Source organism: Helianthus annuus, chromosome 2 (assembly GCF_002127325.2).
Source record: "Helianthus annuus cultivar XRQ/B chromosome 2, HanXRQr2.0-SUNRISE, whole genome shotgun sequence".
Lineage (NCBI taxonomy): Eukaryota > Viridiplantae > Streptophyta > Magnoliopsida > Asterales > Asteraceae > Helianthus > Helianthus annuus.
In genome coordinates, this window is record NC_035434.2 from 12,304,768 (window position 1) to 12,323,969 (window position 19,202).

Below are 19,202 nucleotides of genomic sequence, written 5' to 3' on the forward strand. Positions count from 1 at the left end.
TTGGAGCCTCCATAAAATTATCTTGGTGAAAGTAACTCGCTTCTTTAAGAACATATAATAATATGTTTCTTTATAAGATAACATATAATATTTTGTTCAATTATTTCTCTCCACAGTAGCCCCACATCCCTTATCTTGATCAATTACAATGACGTATGGAACTGAAATGAGCTAGTAGAATCGGAATAACTACAAAATAACATTTTAAATATTTGTTATTTTTAACCGGAGATTGATTCATGGCAATCACATTTTTGCAGGGCCGGCCCAATGGCCATTTAAGTGAAGCAAGGGCTTTAGGCCTCCAAAAATTTAGGGCCCAATTGGAAAAAAAATATATATATATATAAATTTAGCTTGTATATTAATATGTAATTTTATTGCTTATTGTTGTTGTAGCTAAGTAGCTTAGTGGTAAAAAATCCATCTTTTTTTCATGAAGAGCAAAGTTCGAATCCAAGCATCAACAGTGGATTCTTATGTTTTTACATTTTTTACCTATTTTCTAAATTGGACAGACCTCAAATCACTGGTTGTTAAGTATTTCTTGCTAATCTATATATATATCTTGTTTATATTTGTTCAAATTGTTGGGTTTAGTTGGCCGTTAAAATCATCAATGAAATGAATTAGTTGTGTTTTGTTATTTTGATTTATTAAAATTGTTGGGTAAAATCGATGATCAAAATCAACTATCATCATGATTTATTTTACTTGTGCAGCAAAATCTTTTTTAATAAAACATTTCATCAACCCAAATGAGGTCCAAGGATGATCATCATGTAACATCTTTCTTTTTTTTCACTGATATTCATTTTGATTTGGATTTATTTTTCAGGAGAATAACTACTAGTTTTCAGTTCTTGTTATGCAAGTCTTCTATTAATCATCTAGACTTGACATTGGTTAAACTCCTTCTTTAAAGATGGATAAGGCCTCAGGTTTTCATTTCGCTTTGGGCCTCTAAAGGAGTTGAGCCGGCCCTGCATTTTTGATATGAATAAATTTATGTGTAAGAGACGTGGTGAATAAAGTATCCGGAGATTGATTTCTAGATCCGAAAAAGGAAGATATGTTGTAACACCTTAGGCAAATAATACGTCGTATGTCTATAGAGTGATACTGGGATATGATCTTAGGAAAAATTCGTGACCAAAATATCACCAATGCGTTTGTGTATATTAGGCTATTAACAACAGATGAAATAGATCTTCGGAGTTAAACATGTTTACTAGAGAAGATCATCATCATACTCAGTAAATCTCACCAATAGCAAAGAAAAGGTAGTGTCTGAGGAGGGTAAGATGTAGACAGCCTTACCTCTACCCCGTAGGAATAGAAAGGCTGCTTCCAGTGAGACCCCCGGCTCGATAATAGTTTTGCATCAAGCCTTGGACATAAAGCACATAACACTAAACAATCGGGACAAAGACCGATTAGTGCATGTACCCTTTTGCCTTTCAGCTATCAACGCCACCACATGATGCATGATTAACCGTCCTCAGCTTTTAACGTTATTTTCACAAAATTAGTAAAATAACGTTAAAATTAGTGCACTTTCACTTTTGTCCCCCGGTGGCCCACACATATATACATTATATACATATTAACCGTCCTCAGCTTTTAACGTTATATACAATAACGTTTATTAGAGAACAATTTAGCTAAAAACAAATCTGTAAGTTTTTAGTCGATAAAACATATAAATTAGAAATCATGTTATTGACATTTATTGAATGTTCTTAATTTACAAGATAAGAATCACATATTTTTACTTTGCTTAGACATATAAATTAGATGTAAGGATTAATGTGTGAAGAATAATCACGAATACCTCCTCCTTCCCAACCCATCCATTCTTCCCACAACTCCCAATCTGGATCGTTCATTCCTCTCATTGTCTCATCCAACGGTCCATCATCCATTTCACCGACACTGGTTTCACCTCGCAAATTACTCATTACCGTCTGTTCATATCAACAAAAATTATCTTTGTTACATCAACATTTTTTTTTTTGTAGAATTAATCTACCTCAATAATCAACGACAAAAAAAATACATATTTATAGCTACGAAAATTATAAAAAGAAATATGAAAATTACAAAAACAAAATACTAATTAATCGTGAAAAAAGTTATTAAAACATTAGGGATGTCTGCGCGATACCACGTAGGACACAATTACCAGTAATCATGTAATATGTTAGTTTTGTTTGAATAAAAAAAACTATATCAATATCATACTAAAATAAAAAAGAATAAAATGATGATAACTAATACTGTTATATATAATTATGATAAAAATAACTAAATAACAGATTATATATAATTATACATGTGTAAATAAAATAACTAATGAATAATAAATTAGCCGAACCCAAATTTGAGCTTTAGAGGAAAGCAGGAACAAGGTAGAGTGTCTTAATCTAAACGAGCCGAGTTCATATTAAGAAATATGACGTTTTCCACTATGATTAACTAACTACAATTTTAATAAAATAAAACAAGAGTAAATAAATAAAATTGTTGAAATATATAATTCTGCTAAAATCAAGTTGATTTATTTTTTTATTTTTAGTTTCCGATTATTTTCTCTTTCATAAAAATATTAGGGTTTTTTTTTTCCCTTTGGTATAAAAGGAAATGTGGAAGCAAAAGGGACCTTACATCATAAGCTTCGTTTATTTCTTGAAACCGAATTCCTCCATCGCTTTCTTTGCATACGTCCGGATGATACTGAAATAACAAATAATTTTATCAATCAATGACCATAATAACTATATATAAAATGAAAAAAAATTATGGTGGTCGTTAAAGGTATACATTTTTAGGTTATTACTTGTTAGTCTTAAAATATTACAAACATTTGTATTTTTTTAATAAGTCTATGTTCTTGTTCATATCATATTTCTAAACTTTTATAATATATTTAAAATGAATCGACAAGTTAATACCTTACCCGAGTGTTACCTCTTCATTCATTACACAATTTTGTGGTGTATGCATACGCAACTTTATTTCAAGATTCTAACTATTTTCTTTCTAGTACATGTATCTTTTTAGAACATTTTGGGTGTTCATAAACCGTTGAAGGTTGCTTCAGCCCGTTAACAACTTCAGAACCCGCCAATTAATCTTTACTATTATTTTTAAAATATGATTTTCTATCAATTTAAAACTTATCTAAAACCCACCAATTAATCTTTACTATTATTTTTAAAATACGATCTTCTATCAATTTAAAACTTATCTAAGGGTATACATGGTGGAATCGGTGAAGAGGTATAGGTGAGTATTCACCTAGCGTGAACACCGCCCCTTACATCCTTCACAACCCAATAACCCATTCAATCAGGGAGGAGTCACCGTGCAAGGGAAGAGGAGAGAGAGGAAGTTAATGGTGGACCCTATTCTACTCTCTTCCGATTAATTACACTTTTATTTTTATTTTACCTTTTTTGAGAAAAAAAATGTTTGGGTGGAGCACCCCCTTACATTTGATTGCAAAATAGGGAGCGGAGAGGAGACTTCGCATGACAGAGTATGATTGGCTATTTGGCTGGGATGGAGAGGTGACTCTTAACCCTAATGATTTAAGAAATCAACTTAATACGTTAAAATCGGACCGTTTTGGCATGCCCTACTAAATACTAACCCAAGAGGTCGGTTTGATTTGTCGTCTTCCGAAACCATAGTCAATGGTTCGGGTTAGTCCGCACCCCGATAGTTATATTGCACACATGTGTGTGTATATATATAAAATTATTGTTAGAAAATTATGGATAAAGAATTAATAATATAAAGAATCTAATTGCCCATGGCTTTATAGCCTAGTGGCATCTTGGTTGTGGGATAAGGCTTTGGAATCAATAGGTCCTGGGTTCGATTCCCACAAGGGGGGTTTTCCCATGTTTATTGGGTTTCCTCCTGAATTGGTGTGGCATTATGCCTAGTGGAGATGGATATGATCGGGTGGTTCCTCTGGTGACACGATGATACTCCAGTGGTCCGTCAGTGATCCAAATTTGCCGTTCAAAAAAAAAAATAAATAAATAAAAAATAAAGAATCTAATTCATTAGCTAAGAAAACTACCTTCAAAGCAAGCTGTCTAAAAGCAGTTTTAACCTCAGATTCAGAAGCACCAGGTTGAACCCTCAACACTTTATACGGATCCGAAGCAAGATCATTATTAGTAGAACCACAACATACTCGAAACCTTTTACCCGAACCACCGTTCGCCATCATCTTCTCCCGACAACTTTTCAGTCTTCCAAACGACGACGAAGACGAAGACGATGAAACGCAACCGTTGATTACTCCACCAGCCGTTGCCATTATATTTACAAAATATATCTTCCTAACAGACCTTCAAATGATGAGATTAATAATAAGGGTGTCGTTAAAGTATGAAAGCGGATAGAGTTTGAAATAAGAAATGGTGTGTGAAAGAAGTTGATTGTTCATATTGTTGAATGTTGAGTGAAGAAATGGTCAGCATTGGAGAAGACAAACCATCCTTTCAATGTCTATAGAGGCATGGAGATCAGATCATAGAAGTTAAAAAATGATGACGTGTGGATTTGTGATTGGTTGTTTGAGTAGTATCTTTCTGATTTGGTACGTTAAAAAATATTAAAATATTGTAATGTTATTTTTTATTTCGACCCAATTATGTGAACCTTTTAATCTATTTTTTACCAACTTCTTTTATTTACGATCTATTTTGTCCATCCACAACCTTATCTCTATTATTTGGTCGTGTCTATTCTTGTTACTAGTGCCAAGGTCTATCGGGAAGCGGTTTCTCTGTTCCTAGGGATAGAGGTAATGTTTGCCTATATCCTACCCTTCTCAGACCCTACCATTAACTTGCTATTTGAGGGATTTTCTGAGTATGGTGGTGGTTTTTTTTTCAATAAAGTTAGCTTTTATTCACATCTAAATGCACTTTACATCAATATCGTAGGTAAGCGAGCAACAAGCTGTTGTTTTATTTACAATTAAAAAAATTAAGAAATAAAGTCGCTGGTTTCTTAGATCATTCTAGATGCTATAGACAAGGCCGATGTTCCAACCTATTCATTTTTTTGTTTATGTACATAATTTTTTCTTGTTTTACAAATTTCAAATTATTTTAGCTAGGTGTTGATCGTGTCGGATTGAATTGACGAGTCTAAATATTTTAAGAGGATATTACTCTTTTTTTTCATTTTTCATGACCCTATCTATAGTTTTAGGTGCTCTGTGAGATGTGAGAACATTACTCATTTTTTACAACAATATTTCATCATCATGAACCCTAATCAATAAACATCCGCAATCGGATCAACCATTTACACGAGAATGAAAACAATCAATTACTGATGGACCCCACGAGAATGAAAACAATGGGTTAGAAAGGGACCGAAGGATGGAGAATGAAAACAACGAGTTTCTTCTTTCAAGCCAATAACAACAATAAAAGAAAGTGGTTTGGTTTGGTTATGCCAGAGCAATAATAAATGGGTTGCGTTTACGGGTACATATTAGAACCAGCATGTACCTGAAAATCTTGTCAAATACATAAACATCAACACGACACTAGTTTCATACGTTTAACGTCAAAAAAGTAATTTGTGTAGTTATTTTTTTATTTTTGAAAATAGACTCTGAATGACAAAATTTACAACCATATATTCAAATGTATATAAAAAAAGTTAAATAACCCTTGTTTTATCTTTCATGTTAGGATCATGTCATTTTTTGTGTCGTATCAAAAGTTCACGCCCCTAGTGCAGCAACCATCCATTTATGCATCCACTAGAAATTAACAAAACAATATACAAGTGTAGGATTTGAATTTCAGAACAATATAAATCATGTTTAGACCAACATAACGCAAAAATAATCAAAAGTGAAGAAAAGATGTGTACAAATAAAGCAATTTTCCCTATCAAAGTAAAAGAATATTATCACGGATGGATTCTCGACAATATGACACCCAAATAAAAGTATAAAAAAGTTTATGTTTGGTTGAAGAATATAGTATTACCACTAATTCGCCCCGGATTTATCTTTGCCGTCTGATGATTCAGATGGTTGATCAGACGAAGGCTGTTGATCTGAAGTTGAAGGACCAGAATTTGGGTTTTTCTTGAACTGAACCAGAATCATAGTCATGTTGTCACAGCCTTCACCACCCGACGTGGGTGCCAAACACCTCTCAAATACCTTCTCACAGATCGTTGAAAGCTTACTTTCCTGCGTTATTTACGTTTGATTAGATTGCGTTTTATTTATTTATTTATTCATTTATTTATTTTTAAAATAAAAGATAGCTAAAAGGGAACAGTCGAATTTGCCCGATGTGTCTTGTTAGTGACATACAACTGTTGTAATCATATGTATGGACTACTAGTATAAAAGATATTACAAACTTTGGTTGAATCATTTTCTTTTTATTTTAGGCAGCAAACTTCTTTTCGGACAAACGGGTCGGGTCAGTTGGTTACACGTTAGGGGACTTTTGAGTTTTGTAAGCATTTGGTTACACGTTAGGGGACTTTAAAAAAATATGATTACAAAAACTAAAATATGATTACAAAAAAGCATTTGTAAAAAAAAAAGCATTTGTAAGCATCAGTTAGACTTTTAATAGTTGTAAGCAGCTAAAATATGATAACAAAAACTATATTACAAAAAAAAAAAAAAAAAAAAAAATTCTTTTAATTTTAAATAAAACAATATAGGATATTGTAAGCATTTGGTTACACGTTAGGGGACTTTTGAGTTTTGAACCATTAAACCCCTTCGCCATGTTTCATTTTTGGCTACTATATTCTGTTCTATTCGTTTGATCCGTTACCAATACAATACACCTTGAATGACCCGTTTCAATGTAAACACGTTGAAATTGTGGCCTCTAGAAACTGAAAGTATAATATTATAAACTAATGAATGATTACTTACAGTTTTTAGTTGCTCCAGTACAAAGTCCACCAGCTGTTGGCTTGACATGCAATCCCTGTAAAAGAAAAGAAAAATATAATAATTTATGTTCATGCCAAACACATTGACTTCATAGTTGGTTAAAACTGGAATGCAATAATGGAATAATATATATGTATGTATGTGTGTGTATGAGGTTTTACCAAAAAGGCTTCAAGTCCGAAAAAATGTGACTATGTGAGAAGGATTGTCCACCATTGATCAAGGGTAGGGGGCGTGGCTTCGCGCCCCCGCCACCTCATCAAGTTTAGCGCCCTTTGGCGCCCTACACCACCCCCCGCCTCCGTTAAAAGGGGGTGGTATCCTTGGCTTCCGCCAAAGGAATAGCACGCGCGAGAGGAAGAAATCAAGGGGCCCCACCTTCATCAACCAATCAGATTTTTCTATTTATCTTTTTTTTAATATAGTTAAAAGGGGCTTTATAAGGGGCGTTATTCCACACCGTGTACGTTAGCGATAAAGCCCCTTGCTTATGTGTCGCCTACATGGCGTAATAAAACCCCTAGGGCTTTAAACCACACCCTCTAGCGGCTAGGATGAACGGACTGACACGTGGACTCAATTTGAACATGATATGAGGCTGGGAGGGGCAAATTAGGAAAAACCCACCATTTTTTACTTTTATCTAGCTCCAAGAATTTTTTTAAATGTAAATAACTTTTTAAACATCACTATTTTAAAAAAAAAAAAACATATACCAATAGTTTTAGCAATTTTTATCTTTAATCTGAGTATACTTATATTTGAAAAAAAAAAAGCAAAATCTTTTTATAAAACGTGTTGAATTGGGTGCATGCAGCAGCGCGTCAGGACTTTGTTATTAGACTATGAGCCCACGGGCTCTAGTAATCCCTATATATTGTAACTGAGCCCGTGGGCTCATAGTCTAATATTTGTGACCACCTAGAACACAATGCATTTATCCGATATAACAGTGCGTTATGTTTTAATGATTTCTCTGACCGGACCTTTTTTTAAGAAAACAGTAATAAAAATTTGAATGCATTTAAAACGTGTTGAACTGGGTGCATAGTACAGCAGCGCGTCAGAACTTTGTGCCCGCCTAGAACTCAATGTGTATATCCAATATAACGTGTGTTATGTTTTTTGTGAATTCTCTGACCGGATCCTTTTTTTGGAGAAAAAAATAAAAAGAAATTTGGACACATTTACCCTCAACCACCTAGACACGTGGCAACTCCCGAGTACTTCTCACACTTTTCAGGACTTGAAGCGTTTTTAGCAAGCACACACACATATATATCATATATATAGGGGAAGGGTAACGTACATATAAGTGAATTTCGCATGTTCATTTTTAGAATTCGCACGTTATAATACATAATTACACACGTTATTTACATAATTACGCACGTTATTTGCATAATTACACATGGGTTGGGTTAACCCTAGTTCACACGTTAACTGCATAATTACGCACGTTATTTTGGCGGTCGCGTACAGTCGCACGTTAAGAGCCTTTTGTATTTTCAACTTTTACTATATACATATAAGGTAAATTCATACATAAATGAGATGGCAAATGGGCGGGCACATGGGTTGGGTGGCGGGCACCTTTTAGAAATGATGGGTCAGGTTGGGCTGGCCCGCAAAAGAGTGCCTTCAGTTCTTAGTTTTCAAACAATAAATATTTGGAACACATTTAAAAAAATATAATAACGCAAGGATAATCTATTTTTTGAGATAAAAAGATTTAGGAGGTTCTATTCATTTTAAATTTAGGTGACCAAACACATATTAGATTAAATCATATGAATGTAAAGAACTTACCATATTCCATCACAAGCAAGAACAATAAAATCATCGTCCTCACAAAGCTCAACCTGATAGGAGGAACACAGAGAATGGGAATATTAACAAGTGTCATATGTAATTAGTGGTGGCTATATGAATGTTGAGTTAGGGGTTATCGGCCATGCAGTTAATATCGGTGATATATCACCGATATATCTGTTATCGGTCCCCATGTAATCGGTACCGATATCGGCGATATTGACCGATATATCACCGATTTTTTTGATAGCAGTACCTTTCTTCTTAGTTCTACCATCCGTCTTTCTTCTTATTGCTGCTATTAGTGTTTTAAGTCTTAATTGTTAATTGTTAGTGTTAAATGTTGGTGTTTTAAGTCTTAATCAGTTCCTAGTTGCTACAATTGTTGGTGTTTTGCAAGTTGCAAAAGGTTAATTTGTTAATGGTAGGAGAGTATAGTGTTGAATTGCTATATATATAAATTCTACATGATATTAAAATTACCGATACCCCACCGCGATAACCTATATCTCAAATATCGGTCCTTGATCGATATCTGATTTTTTTTTTACCGCATTAACTGCTTAGATTAAGAAGATGCAGAAAAGACATATAATAACTTTAAATAAGTCAAAACCAAAATGCTTTTACGCACCAAGTTTATATCGGGATTAGCGGTCAAAATTTGTTTTTCAGCAGGCAATGATTTATCCTTCTTCAGTTCCATGTCCCCTGAACATATGATGAAGTAGAGAAATACCATAGAGAGCAATAGGGATATTGTTTTAATAAATAAATGTGAAAATATTCAACATATGTGAAGTACCAATAGCCCTTGTCAAGTTTAAAGTCCCGTTAACTCGACCACAGTGAATAAAACCACCAGCTTTTGATATCCTTTCTTTCTCAGTTTCGAGATCAGGCTTATGGTCTTTTGACAGATTATATGCCTGCATAAAATATTAGATGCATATCTGCGCAAGAACTGGAACACTCGTGCAACTACTTTAATGGATGATCAGTGTATCAAATACGATTGCCAAAGCTATATTATATCAATAATAGTTTAATGTATATGACTAAAATGACTTGGTACTTAGGGCTGTTCATAAAGCTCGCGACTCGTAGCTCGGCTCGTAGCTCGCTCGAAAGAAGCTCGAGAAAAACTAGCTAAAAAAACTCAATTTGAGATGACGTGAACCAAGCTGGCTCATTTTGTAACCAAGCCCAGCTCGAGCTAAGCTAGGCTCGGCTCGTTGGCTCGTTGGCTCGTTCTTAGGCTCGTTTAACTCCGACGTAAAGCTCAAGCCAAGTTTAACCGCATGAATTAATTTCGAGCTTGAGCTCGACCCCACCCTGGCTCGACTCGGCTCGACTCGTTTACAACCCTACTTGGTAGATTTTATACATCAAAAACATACTTCTAGCAACTTTTGACCCATTTGAACTACACAATTTATCCTTTTTCTCTATACACACACACACATATAATACAAATATATATAGACACACACACACACATAGGGTTAGGGTGTGAAAATCACTAGAGTAATTGAGAACCTTAAGAAGTAGTAAGAACCATTCTTGAGCACACATTTTTCCTAAGCAAAAAAAAAAAAAACAAAAAAAAACAAAAACAAAAAATTTGCATTTTTTTTCCTTTGTTTTTTTGAATTATACGTATGTGTATATAGGTGTTTAAAATTGAAGAAAAAGTATTGTACATATATCTACAAATGTGTATAAAGGAAGATTAACGTTCTGAATATGTTGTTTCTAATGTACATGTGTAAATACATGTTTAAAAATGAAAAACAAGTATTGTAAATATATGTTTGATAATGTACACATAAGTATAATTAAAAATTTGACAATATACACATGTGTATAATTAAAAGTTGACAATATACACATCATGATGGTTCAAAATTCAGATATTGTGAAAACTAAAAATATTATGTTGTGTTTTTATTAAGAAGCAACATGTAATTATGTAAATATATAGACATAGGAAACCAATCCCAATTATTATTATCTAATTCCTATTCAATCCTAATTTAAGTTCATCTCAAACTAATAAATTATTAATAATATCAATATCAATATCAATACTTATTTTAATAATTAAACACATGACTAATGATTATCTAGAATTCGAGATATATCACCTGACCCTTTCGAGATATCACACAACGAGAATCACCAGAATTAGCCACAACAAGTTGGTTATTACGAATGACTGCCACACAAGCGGTGCTGCCACATGTGGGCCCTTCATAGTTAGAATGTGGTCCCTGAACCAGTGAAATGAATGTGTTTAGTCCCATTATAATATTGTTTGAGAATATAGCCGGTGGGTTTTATGAATATAATAATTTCCTACTGCTTCACATGCACACAAATAAGTACCTTTCACCATATATATGATTTTAGTGTGTGAAATTTGATTGCAAAAGTTACAGTATTTCAATTATAATCTGAAGTTTTATGATAAAATAACTTGAAATATATATTTTTTTTTGGTTCAAAATACACTATGGGTGACCTTTGACCCATTCCATCAAACTGACTTGTTTCCTTTTAGCTATTCTTTTATTTTACATTTTTCCCAGTTTGACATGTTAAAGATAAACATATCTCGAATTTAAACACATATCAGTACATCAGTTAACGTTAGAAAAATGGGCGCGATGGGTAGGTTAGGGCGTTAGGCAACGGGTCGAAATAGATAATTTCTTTTTGCAAGTCATAACTCATAACAAGTCGGCCAAGCTGACAAGAAACACTCTTTGTGAATTTTTAGAGTAAAGTACACGGATGGTCCCTGTGGTTTACCAAACTATTGGATTTGGTCCCTAGCTTTCCAAAAGTACACAGATGGTCCCTGTGGTTTGCACTTGTAACACATTTCGTCCCCAGCCAACAAATCTAAAGGTTTTAGCATGTCTAAGATAGGGACTAAATGCGTTACAAAGTGCAAACCACAAGGACCATTTGTATACTTTTGGAAAGCTAGGGACCAAATCCAAAATTTTGGTAAACCACAGGGACCATACGTGTACTTTACTCGATTTTTTGTATAAATATCCCGTGTTGGCAGTGTGTCAATTAAGATTACAGCATTTATATCATTTTCTGAATAGTAAATACTTTGAATTAAAAAATTCAGATCTCTGTATTCAAAATACACTTGGGACGTCTTTACACTTGTTTAATCCATGTGACCCGTTTCCTTTTTATATATTTATTAATTTACCCATTAGATAAGAAACAAAACCCAAAGCAACACATCCACATTACAGTTATTTGCCGGTAGCAAAGAAAGTACCTCCTCAACAGGCCAGTCATCAGTTTGACCTTTGGTTTCACTACTCCTAGGAGACCAAATTAATCCTTCCATCATGCCACTAAACTGATCTCTTTTATCTCCCAATATTGCCAACTCTCTCCAACCACGTTGTCCACACATCATTTCATCCAATCTACATAGTCATCCAAACTTATTATAATAATAACAATAATTAGGGCTGCAAACGAATCGAACAAACACGAACAAGACCTTGTTCGTGTTCGTTTGTTAAGAAATTTTTGTGTTCACGAACGGGTCATGAACACTTGTCGAACGAGATTTTATGTTCGTGTTCGTTTGTTAAGGAAATGAACTTGTTCGTGTTCGTTTGTGTTTGTTTGTTAATTTTAGGCAATGAACGAAAACGAACGTCAATGAACACAAATGAGCATATGCTAATGTTCATAGACACAAATGGAAACAAAAGAAAACAAACAACCGTTCATGAACAGAATATATAATACATTAACACTTATTAAATATTATTTGTCAAAAATTTTGAAGTATATAAATAAAATATAAAAATTAAAAACTCTAATGAACTATCGAACACAAACGAACACGTTACCGAACATTCACGAACATAAATGAACGAACACGGCCTCTGTTCATGTTCGTTCATTTAACTAAAAGAACGAAATTTCTTGTTCATGTTTGTTTGTTTAATAAACGAACGGACACAAACGAACTTCCCGCCGAACGTTTGGTTCGTTTGCAGCCCTAACAATAATACAGATGTGTGATAACGACTGGCAACAAACAAATAAGAATAATTTGTCATTTTTGTCCCTGAGGTTTAGCCACTTTTGCAGCTTTCATCCGAAGGTTTGTTTTTTCGCATCTGAGTCCTGGTGGTTTCACAATCTTGTCATTTTCGTCCCTGAGGGCCAAAAGTCGCAACAAACTGCCAAACCTCGGGGACGAAAATGGCAAGATTTTGTAAGCACGAGGACCCAGATACGGAAAAACAAAGCTTTAGATAAAAGTCGCAAAAGTGGACAAACCTTAGGGACGAAGATGACAATTTACTCAAAAAATAGCGTAATAATTCAGAAACAACTAGAGATGGTGAAACGGACGGGTCGGGTGGGTTGGGTAACGGGTTGAATGGGCAATATACCGGGTCCAAACTACTACCTCTAATAACATCATATAGTTGCTTAATACATACATTCACAAAGTAATTAATCAAATAGAAACTGTTGTTATTGTATTAATGCCTTCCTACTCTTAGAAACTAACTGATTGGTGACCCAAGCAGATGAAATCCCCAAATTATAAAGGTGATGATGTGATCTTAGGGGTGTACAAAAAACCGAAAAACCGACCCATAACAGTATTAACCAACAAAATCGAACCGAAAAAACCAAACCATCACAAAACGGTGGGTCGGTTAATTGTTTTTATGAAAGTCGAAAGTAACAGGTCGATTATGGTTACCAATGTTTTCATACCCGACATAACCGAACCAAACTAACATGTAGTAAAATCTTTGTTGGATTTTGGATCCTCCACCGTTTTTTCAATATTCGATGTTTTTGGTTGAACGTTTGTTAAAATTTGTATAGGTTATATCATATCGTTTTGATTGAATGTTCGTTTGAATTTATGGTTGATATCATATCATTTTGTTTGAATATTTGATAATAGTTGGTATTAATATTAAGATTATATGTATTTTTTAGTACTATGCAATATACTAATATATATAAATGTGTAATAACAGTTTATTCCATGGTCAAAAAAAATTTGGAGCTATTTTTAGCTAGGCCTAAATTTGTGGTTAACCGCCCATAACCGACCCACTATAATCTTCAAAACCAATTAACTGAAACCGTCATAACCGATCGGTTATGGTCATCCATTTACCGACATCGTGGTTATGGTTTTGAGCCGAAACCGACCCAAATCCACCCATGCACACCCCTAGTCCTCACACTCCTTCTATGCTTAAATGAGAGCAAAGAAAAATAAGAAATATGTAACCTGAGGAAAGATTTCTGGATAGCAGTGCCAATATCACCACTAGAATAAGCTTCATGTTTGATCACTTGTTGATGAAGATACTTAGCACAGAACTTGGAGACTGCCTGACCTGAAAACGTAAAGGCATGGTATTTTTAAAATTTTAAATAAATAACACACTGCTTAGATATATAAAACTTCATTCATATTCAACCATGCTTATTCGTAACACAATAGATCATGAAATGTGGATAATGGCGCAAAAGAACCATAAGATCTTAATCTGAGTTGTGTTTAGATCATATGAATATTATTACATCAGTGTTTTTGTGAACATATTAGTTGTACCGATTCAGGTTTAGCGAGTTTAATAAATTCTGAGCAACCGGTTCTGTTACAGAAAGAGAACTGTTAAGCTAGGCCGACACAAATATCATTTTTTGACAATGTTTAAGTGTTTTTTTTGACAATATCATGACTAACACCATACGTAGTGGCTACGGCAACTAAAACTGAATATTATATGTATCCTCTTTCTCTTGATTATAACTAACAGAAAAATACTTATTTTGTTTGATAGATAAATCTGTCCCTTGTTGTTTGAAATTTGAATGACTAAAAATATAAAAGAGGGGGAGAGAGAGGGGTGGGGGGTTGCTAGTTGGAGTTCGTATGAAACTAGTGGTTTCCACCCCTTGCGTTGCGACACAGTTCGGTTCATTACGGTACCAATACTGGGTATAAAAACCGGAGGAAAACCAAAAAATAAAGTCGTGATATGCCCAAAAGGATATCGACATGTTTTTTACATAGATCGAAACCCATAAAAAACGAATATAGATAATGGTTTCGACAAACACCGATACCAGTACCGATGTTGTTCGATCGGAAGTGGTTTGGCTTGTCACGGCACCGGTACGTTACGGCACTCGCTATAGTCTACGATAAAAAATATATATATTTTTAAATAATGAATTGTAATAAAAATGACTGGAGGTATCTGATACCTATTACTCTAAATTGGGTACTGGACCATTACCGATAAAATTGGTGCAAGTTACTTTCATGGCTTCCAATTTAAAGTATCACAAATACTGGATTAGGTGTACACTCTTGTTTGAAAAAGACGTGTTGATGGATGCAAGTTACTTTCATGGCTTCCAATTTAATGTTCACGAACAGTTTCGGATAAAGTGCAATAGCACATACAGTCTAAAGACTGGAGTGTAGCGCCAAACAAGTATAAAGCAAGAAGAAAGTAAAACGTGGGAGCCGTGTTCTAAGAGTTGTGAATTAAACACTACAAAATACCTTTAATGATTCTACATGTCTTTTTCTCAAAAAAAAAAAAGAGTAAGCGAAAAAGAAAGACTGAAATAATTCAATGTCAAAAAGTGAAACTGAGTGACGACTCAACTAACACTGAAAATAATATGCATAAAAAAGGTTCTCTCATAGAACCAAAAAGTTGATTATATACATTAAAATACTGTAGCCTTGGTTGAGAAGTAATGATGATCAAATAAAGAAACACTAAAGTAGATATACATGTGTAAATATCTTCGCACGCTTACCTCCATGGCCATCATAAACGCCAAAAAACGATGTCGAACAGTCCAGATCAGGATAAGCAGCATGCTACCAAACACCTCAAACCAATAAGGCAGACAAAATGCTGAGTCATCCACATAAACAATAAACTCCAAACATCAAATCAAATGCATTAATTATACACCCTATTGGTAGAAATCAAAAACACCATCATTATAATTCTCTTTTCCAAAGTTAACGAAGTTCCGTATTCTGAACCATCTAAAGGTAAGGTTGTGATCATTTGAGTATCCATAAATGAATTCCAACATTTTGAATGAACTAATTCGCCCAAGATTTAAAAAGTAAGATTTGACTATCCAAAATATGAGTCAGATACGCAGTTCGTAATTCCATATCTTCCATAATTTTACAAAAACAACCATACAAACAGCTAGAACATAGTCCGGTTTAGCTACTTACAGCATCTTCCATTGACGTACGCCACCCTTGCATGGATGACAGCCCATATCTTAGGTTCTCATTCTCACCATCCTCAGAAAGTTTGTCAGTTTTAGGCGTGCTTAGGTATATTCCCATTTCGAGTTATCACTTATCCGCCTGTGAAATTAACAGTCATAATATTCACATCACATACAATAATCAATCACTATATCCAGTAACATAGAAAAAATAAAAGGTAAACAAGCCTAGTTTCAGGCCCACAAGCATCCAAAATTACTAATTAAACAACACGGATTAAAGAACAATCCAGATGAAAACACATAAACATAATTCATATACATTTCACTCAATATTCTAAATCGCATCATCCAGATTCCGTTCAAAAAACTAAAAATGAATCGAGAAACACAATGCATCAACCATTCAACAATAATTTAAAACTCATTACAATATGCCGCATGTTAATGAAACAACAGCGGAACTACACATGCTTCGAATCACAAACAGAAAATTCTCGTGGAGACACCCTACGATAACCGATTAATCAACGATAATCAACCACTAAATCCACTAACCTAGAAAACATATAAGCTAAACAAGCCTAGTTTCAACCATACAAAGACAATAACATGTATATTAACAACAATCCAGAATAAAACACAAAAACACAATTCGTAAAATATCACTCACAATTCTAAACCGTATCATCCAGATTCCGTTCAAAAAACCGAAAACGAATTAGCAAAGACAATACATCAACAATTCAACGATAATTCAAAAAATCATTACATACGTTGCATGTTAATTTAAACATTTAATCAACGATTGAAACAACACACGCTTCAAATTACAAATCACAAATCGAAAATCCTCGCGTCAAAATCCTAGGATAACCGATTAATCACCGATTGAAACATCAAAATATTGATTCGTAACTGTATCATTGAACAATTAACAACAAAATATTGAGAAATTAATATATAAATCATTACACACGTTGCATGTTAATTTAAACATTTAATCAGCCATTGAAACAACACACACTTCAAATCACAAATCACAAATCGAAAATCCTCAAGTGAAAACCCTAACATAACCGGTAAATCAACGATTTAAACATCGCAACAGATAACGAGCATAATAAAATCATATAAACGAATATCAAATCGCGAAATAAGATCCGTAACTGTATCATTGAACAATTAACAACAAAATACATCAATCATTCACCAATAATTCAAAAAATCATCACATACATTGCATGTAAATAAATCTAAACATTCAATCAACGATTAAAACAACAACAAAACTACACACGCTTCGAATCACAAATCACAAATCGAAAATCCTGGCGTAAAAACCCTAACATAACCGTTAAATCAACGATTGAAACAATTATATCATATAAACGAAGAATCAAATCGCGAAATAAGATTCGTAACTGTATCATTAACGGATTAATGATGAGATAATGAGAGATTGATGTGTAAATTGCTTACGGTTTGTGGAGATTTGGATCATCCGTGACGAGTGTTTCCGATGGGCGACGGTGGTGGTTTGGGGGAGCATAGATAGCGACGAAAGGTATTTTTTGTTATTTTTGTATTGATTGATGAATAATAATAATTTATATATATTTGGATGAATCGTTGACGAAGCATGGATATATGGAATATGTTTTGGCGGGTGGAAGAGATGGATTGGGCCTCACTTTGATTAATATGTGATGGTGGTACTAGAGGCTTCTTTTATTTTGGGTCGGGGCGTGGGTTGGGGTAAAATGCTCAAGTCACTGCCTCGGGTGGGCTTGGGTTGGGGCGTGGTCTTTTGGGGCTTGGCTTTCAAGCCAGGTGTGGGGCGGTATGGCCAAGCGAGCTGGCGGACTCTCATTTGCTCACCTCGCCACGTCAGGCAGCCATTTCAAATTTTGAATTTAAAAATTCAAACGGTCCCCCCATACCACCAAACCGCCACCCCGGTCTCCCAACAACCTCTATATATTTGTAACCCCCAACCCACTGGTCCCCCCATCCCACGAACCGAAACCCCACCGGCTACCCACTTCTTTTGAACCCGCTACCCCACTAGTCCCCCCCATCCCACGAACCCAACACCGCTATGGCATCCTGGACCCATGAAGAAGAAATTGCTCTCGTCACAATCGTCGTTGACGCTATGAAGGCTCGGCCACCGGCCAAACAAAATATTGGGTGGAAGCATTCGGAGCCTACCGACATAACGTCGGTAACGACCGCCACAACCTCAACGCATGCCAACATAAATGGCGCGAGCTACGGTCCAAGCTTGAGCGTTTCAAGGCTTACTACGAAGCCGTTCCCGGTGGCGACTTAAGCCACGAGGAGCGGGTGGCTGTGGCGAACATAGAGTTTCGAGGCAAGGAAAACAAGGCGTTCGACAAGATCGACCTTTTTGAAAAATTTTTAACGCTCTAGGTTTATTTTGTAATTTTTATAAATTATGTAATTTTTAGGATTATGTAATTTTAAATTTTAATGAAGTTGTAGGTTTTTTTATAAATGTTGTATGATTTTTTATAAATTTTCTGTATTTTTTTTTTAATTTATGCCACCGGTGCACCCAACCCAAGCCCAACCCACGCCCCGCCATACCCCGCGGACACGTAACCAGGCGGTGGGGGAGCTCCAATTCCACGTGTCAACCAATGCCCAACCCAAGCACCAACCCAAGCCCCACCATACCCCACGGTCTAAGGTTTTTTTTTTTCTTAACGGCTAGATCATACTGTTTTGGCCTTTGATCACTCAGATCACGAGTAGGAATTCCGTAGTTGGCATATTATTACTAGTTTGAACCAGTGTTACAATCTCCCCCCCCCCATTCCCTGCGTAAGATTCAACTCTAAGACCTCTCAGACAGGAACCCCACATAAGACCATGTGTAGTGGTTAAGAAAAATAATGCCCCCATCATGGGGCATTATCCGACACGTGTCATCCCAGTCAGCATGAGGCGTTATTGCAAAAGTGGCGTAGTGGGAATAATGCCCAAATAATGCCCCTTCCAATCATTAAAAAAAACTTATTTAAAAAGCTTTTTGGTCAGACCATGTCAGCCCACTTGGATCAAATACTCCTTCCCATTGGTCAGCCCA

The 19,202-nt window shown here is 35.0% G+C and overlaps 2 protein-coding genes across 2 annotated transcripts; both read right to left on the reverse strand.

The window, feature by feature from the left end:
- Positions 1–1,685: 1,685 nt before the first annotated feature.
- On the reverse strand, positions 1,686–4,510 carry LOC110910891 (chaperone protein dnaJ 8, chloroplastic). The gene is made up of 3 exons (XM_022155468.2): positions 4,094–4,510; positions 2,668–2,736; positions 1,686–1,967 (listed from the first exon to the last, which is right to left on the reverse strand). The coding sequence occupies exons 1-3, from the start codon at positions 4,334–4,336 to the stop codon at positions 1,794–1,796; spliced, it is 486 nt and encodes a 161-aa protein (XP_022011160.1). The 5' UTR covers positions 4,337–4,510; the 3' UTR covers positions 1,686–1,793.
- Positions 4,511–5,885: 1,375 nt separating this feature from the next.
- On the reverse strand, positions 5,886–17,712 carry LOC110910901 (probable protein phosphatase 2C 60). Its single transcript, XM_022155474.2, has 11 exons — positions 17,570–17,712; positions 16,089–16,226; positions 15,650–15,713; positions 14,097–14,205; positions 12,090–12,243; positions 10,930–11,055; positions 9,588–9,711; positions 9,417–9,493; positions 8,780–8,832; positions 6,950–7,004; positions 5,886–6,241 (listed from the first exon to the last, which is right to left on the reverse strand). The coding sequence occupies exons 2-11, from the start codon at positions 16,203–16,205 to the stop codon at positions 6,035–6,037; spliced, it is 1,086 nt and encodes a 361-aa protein (XP_022011166.1). The 5' UTR covers positions 16,206–16,226; positions 17,570–17,712; the 3' UTR covers positions 5,886–6,034.
- Between the last annotated feature and the right edge of the window lie 1,490 nt (positions 17,713–19,202).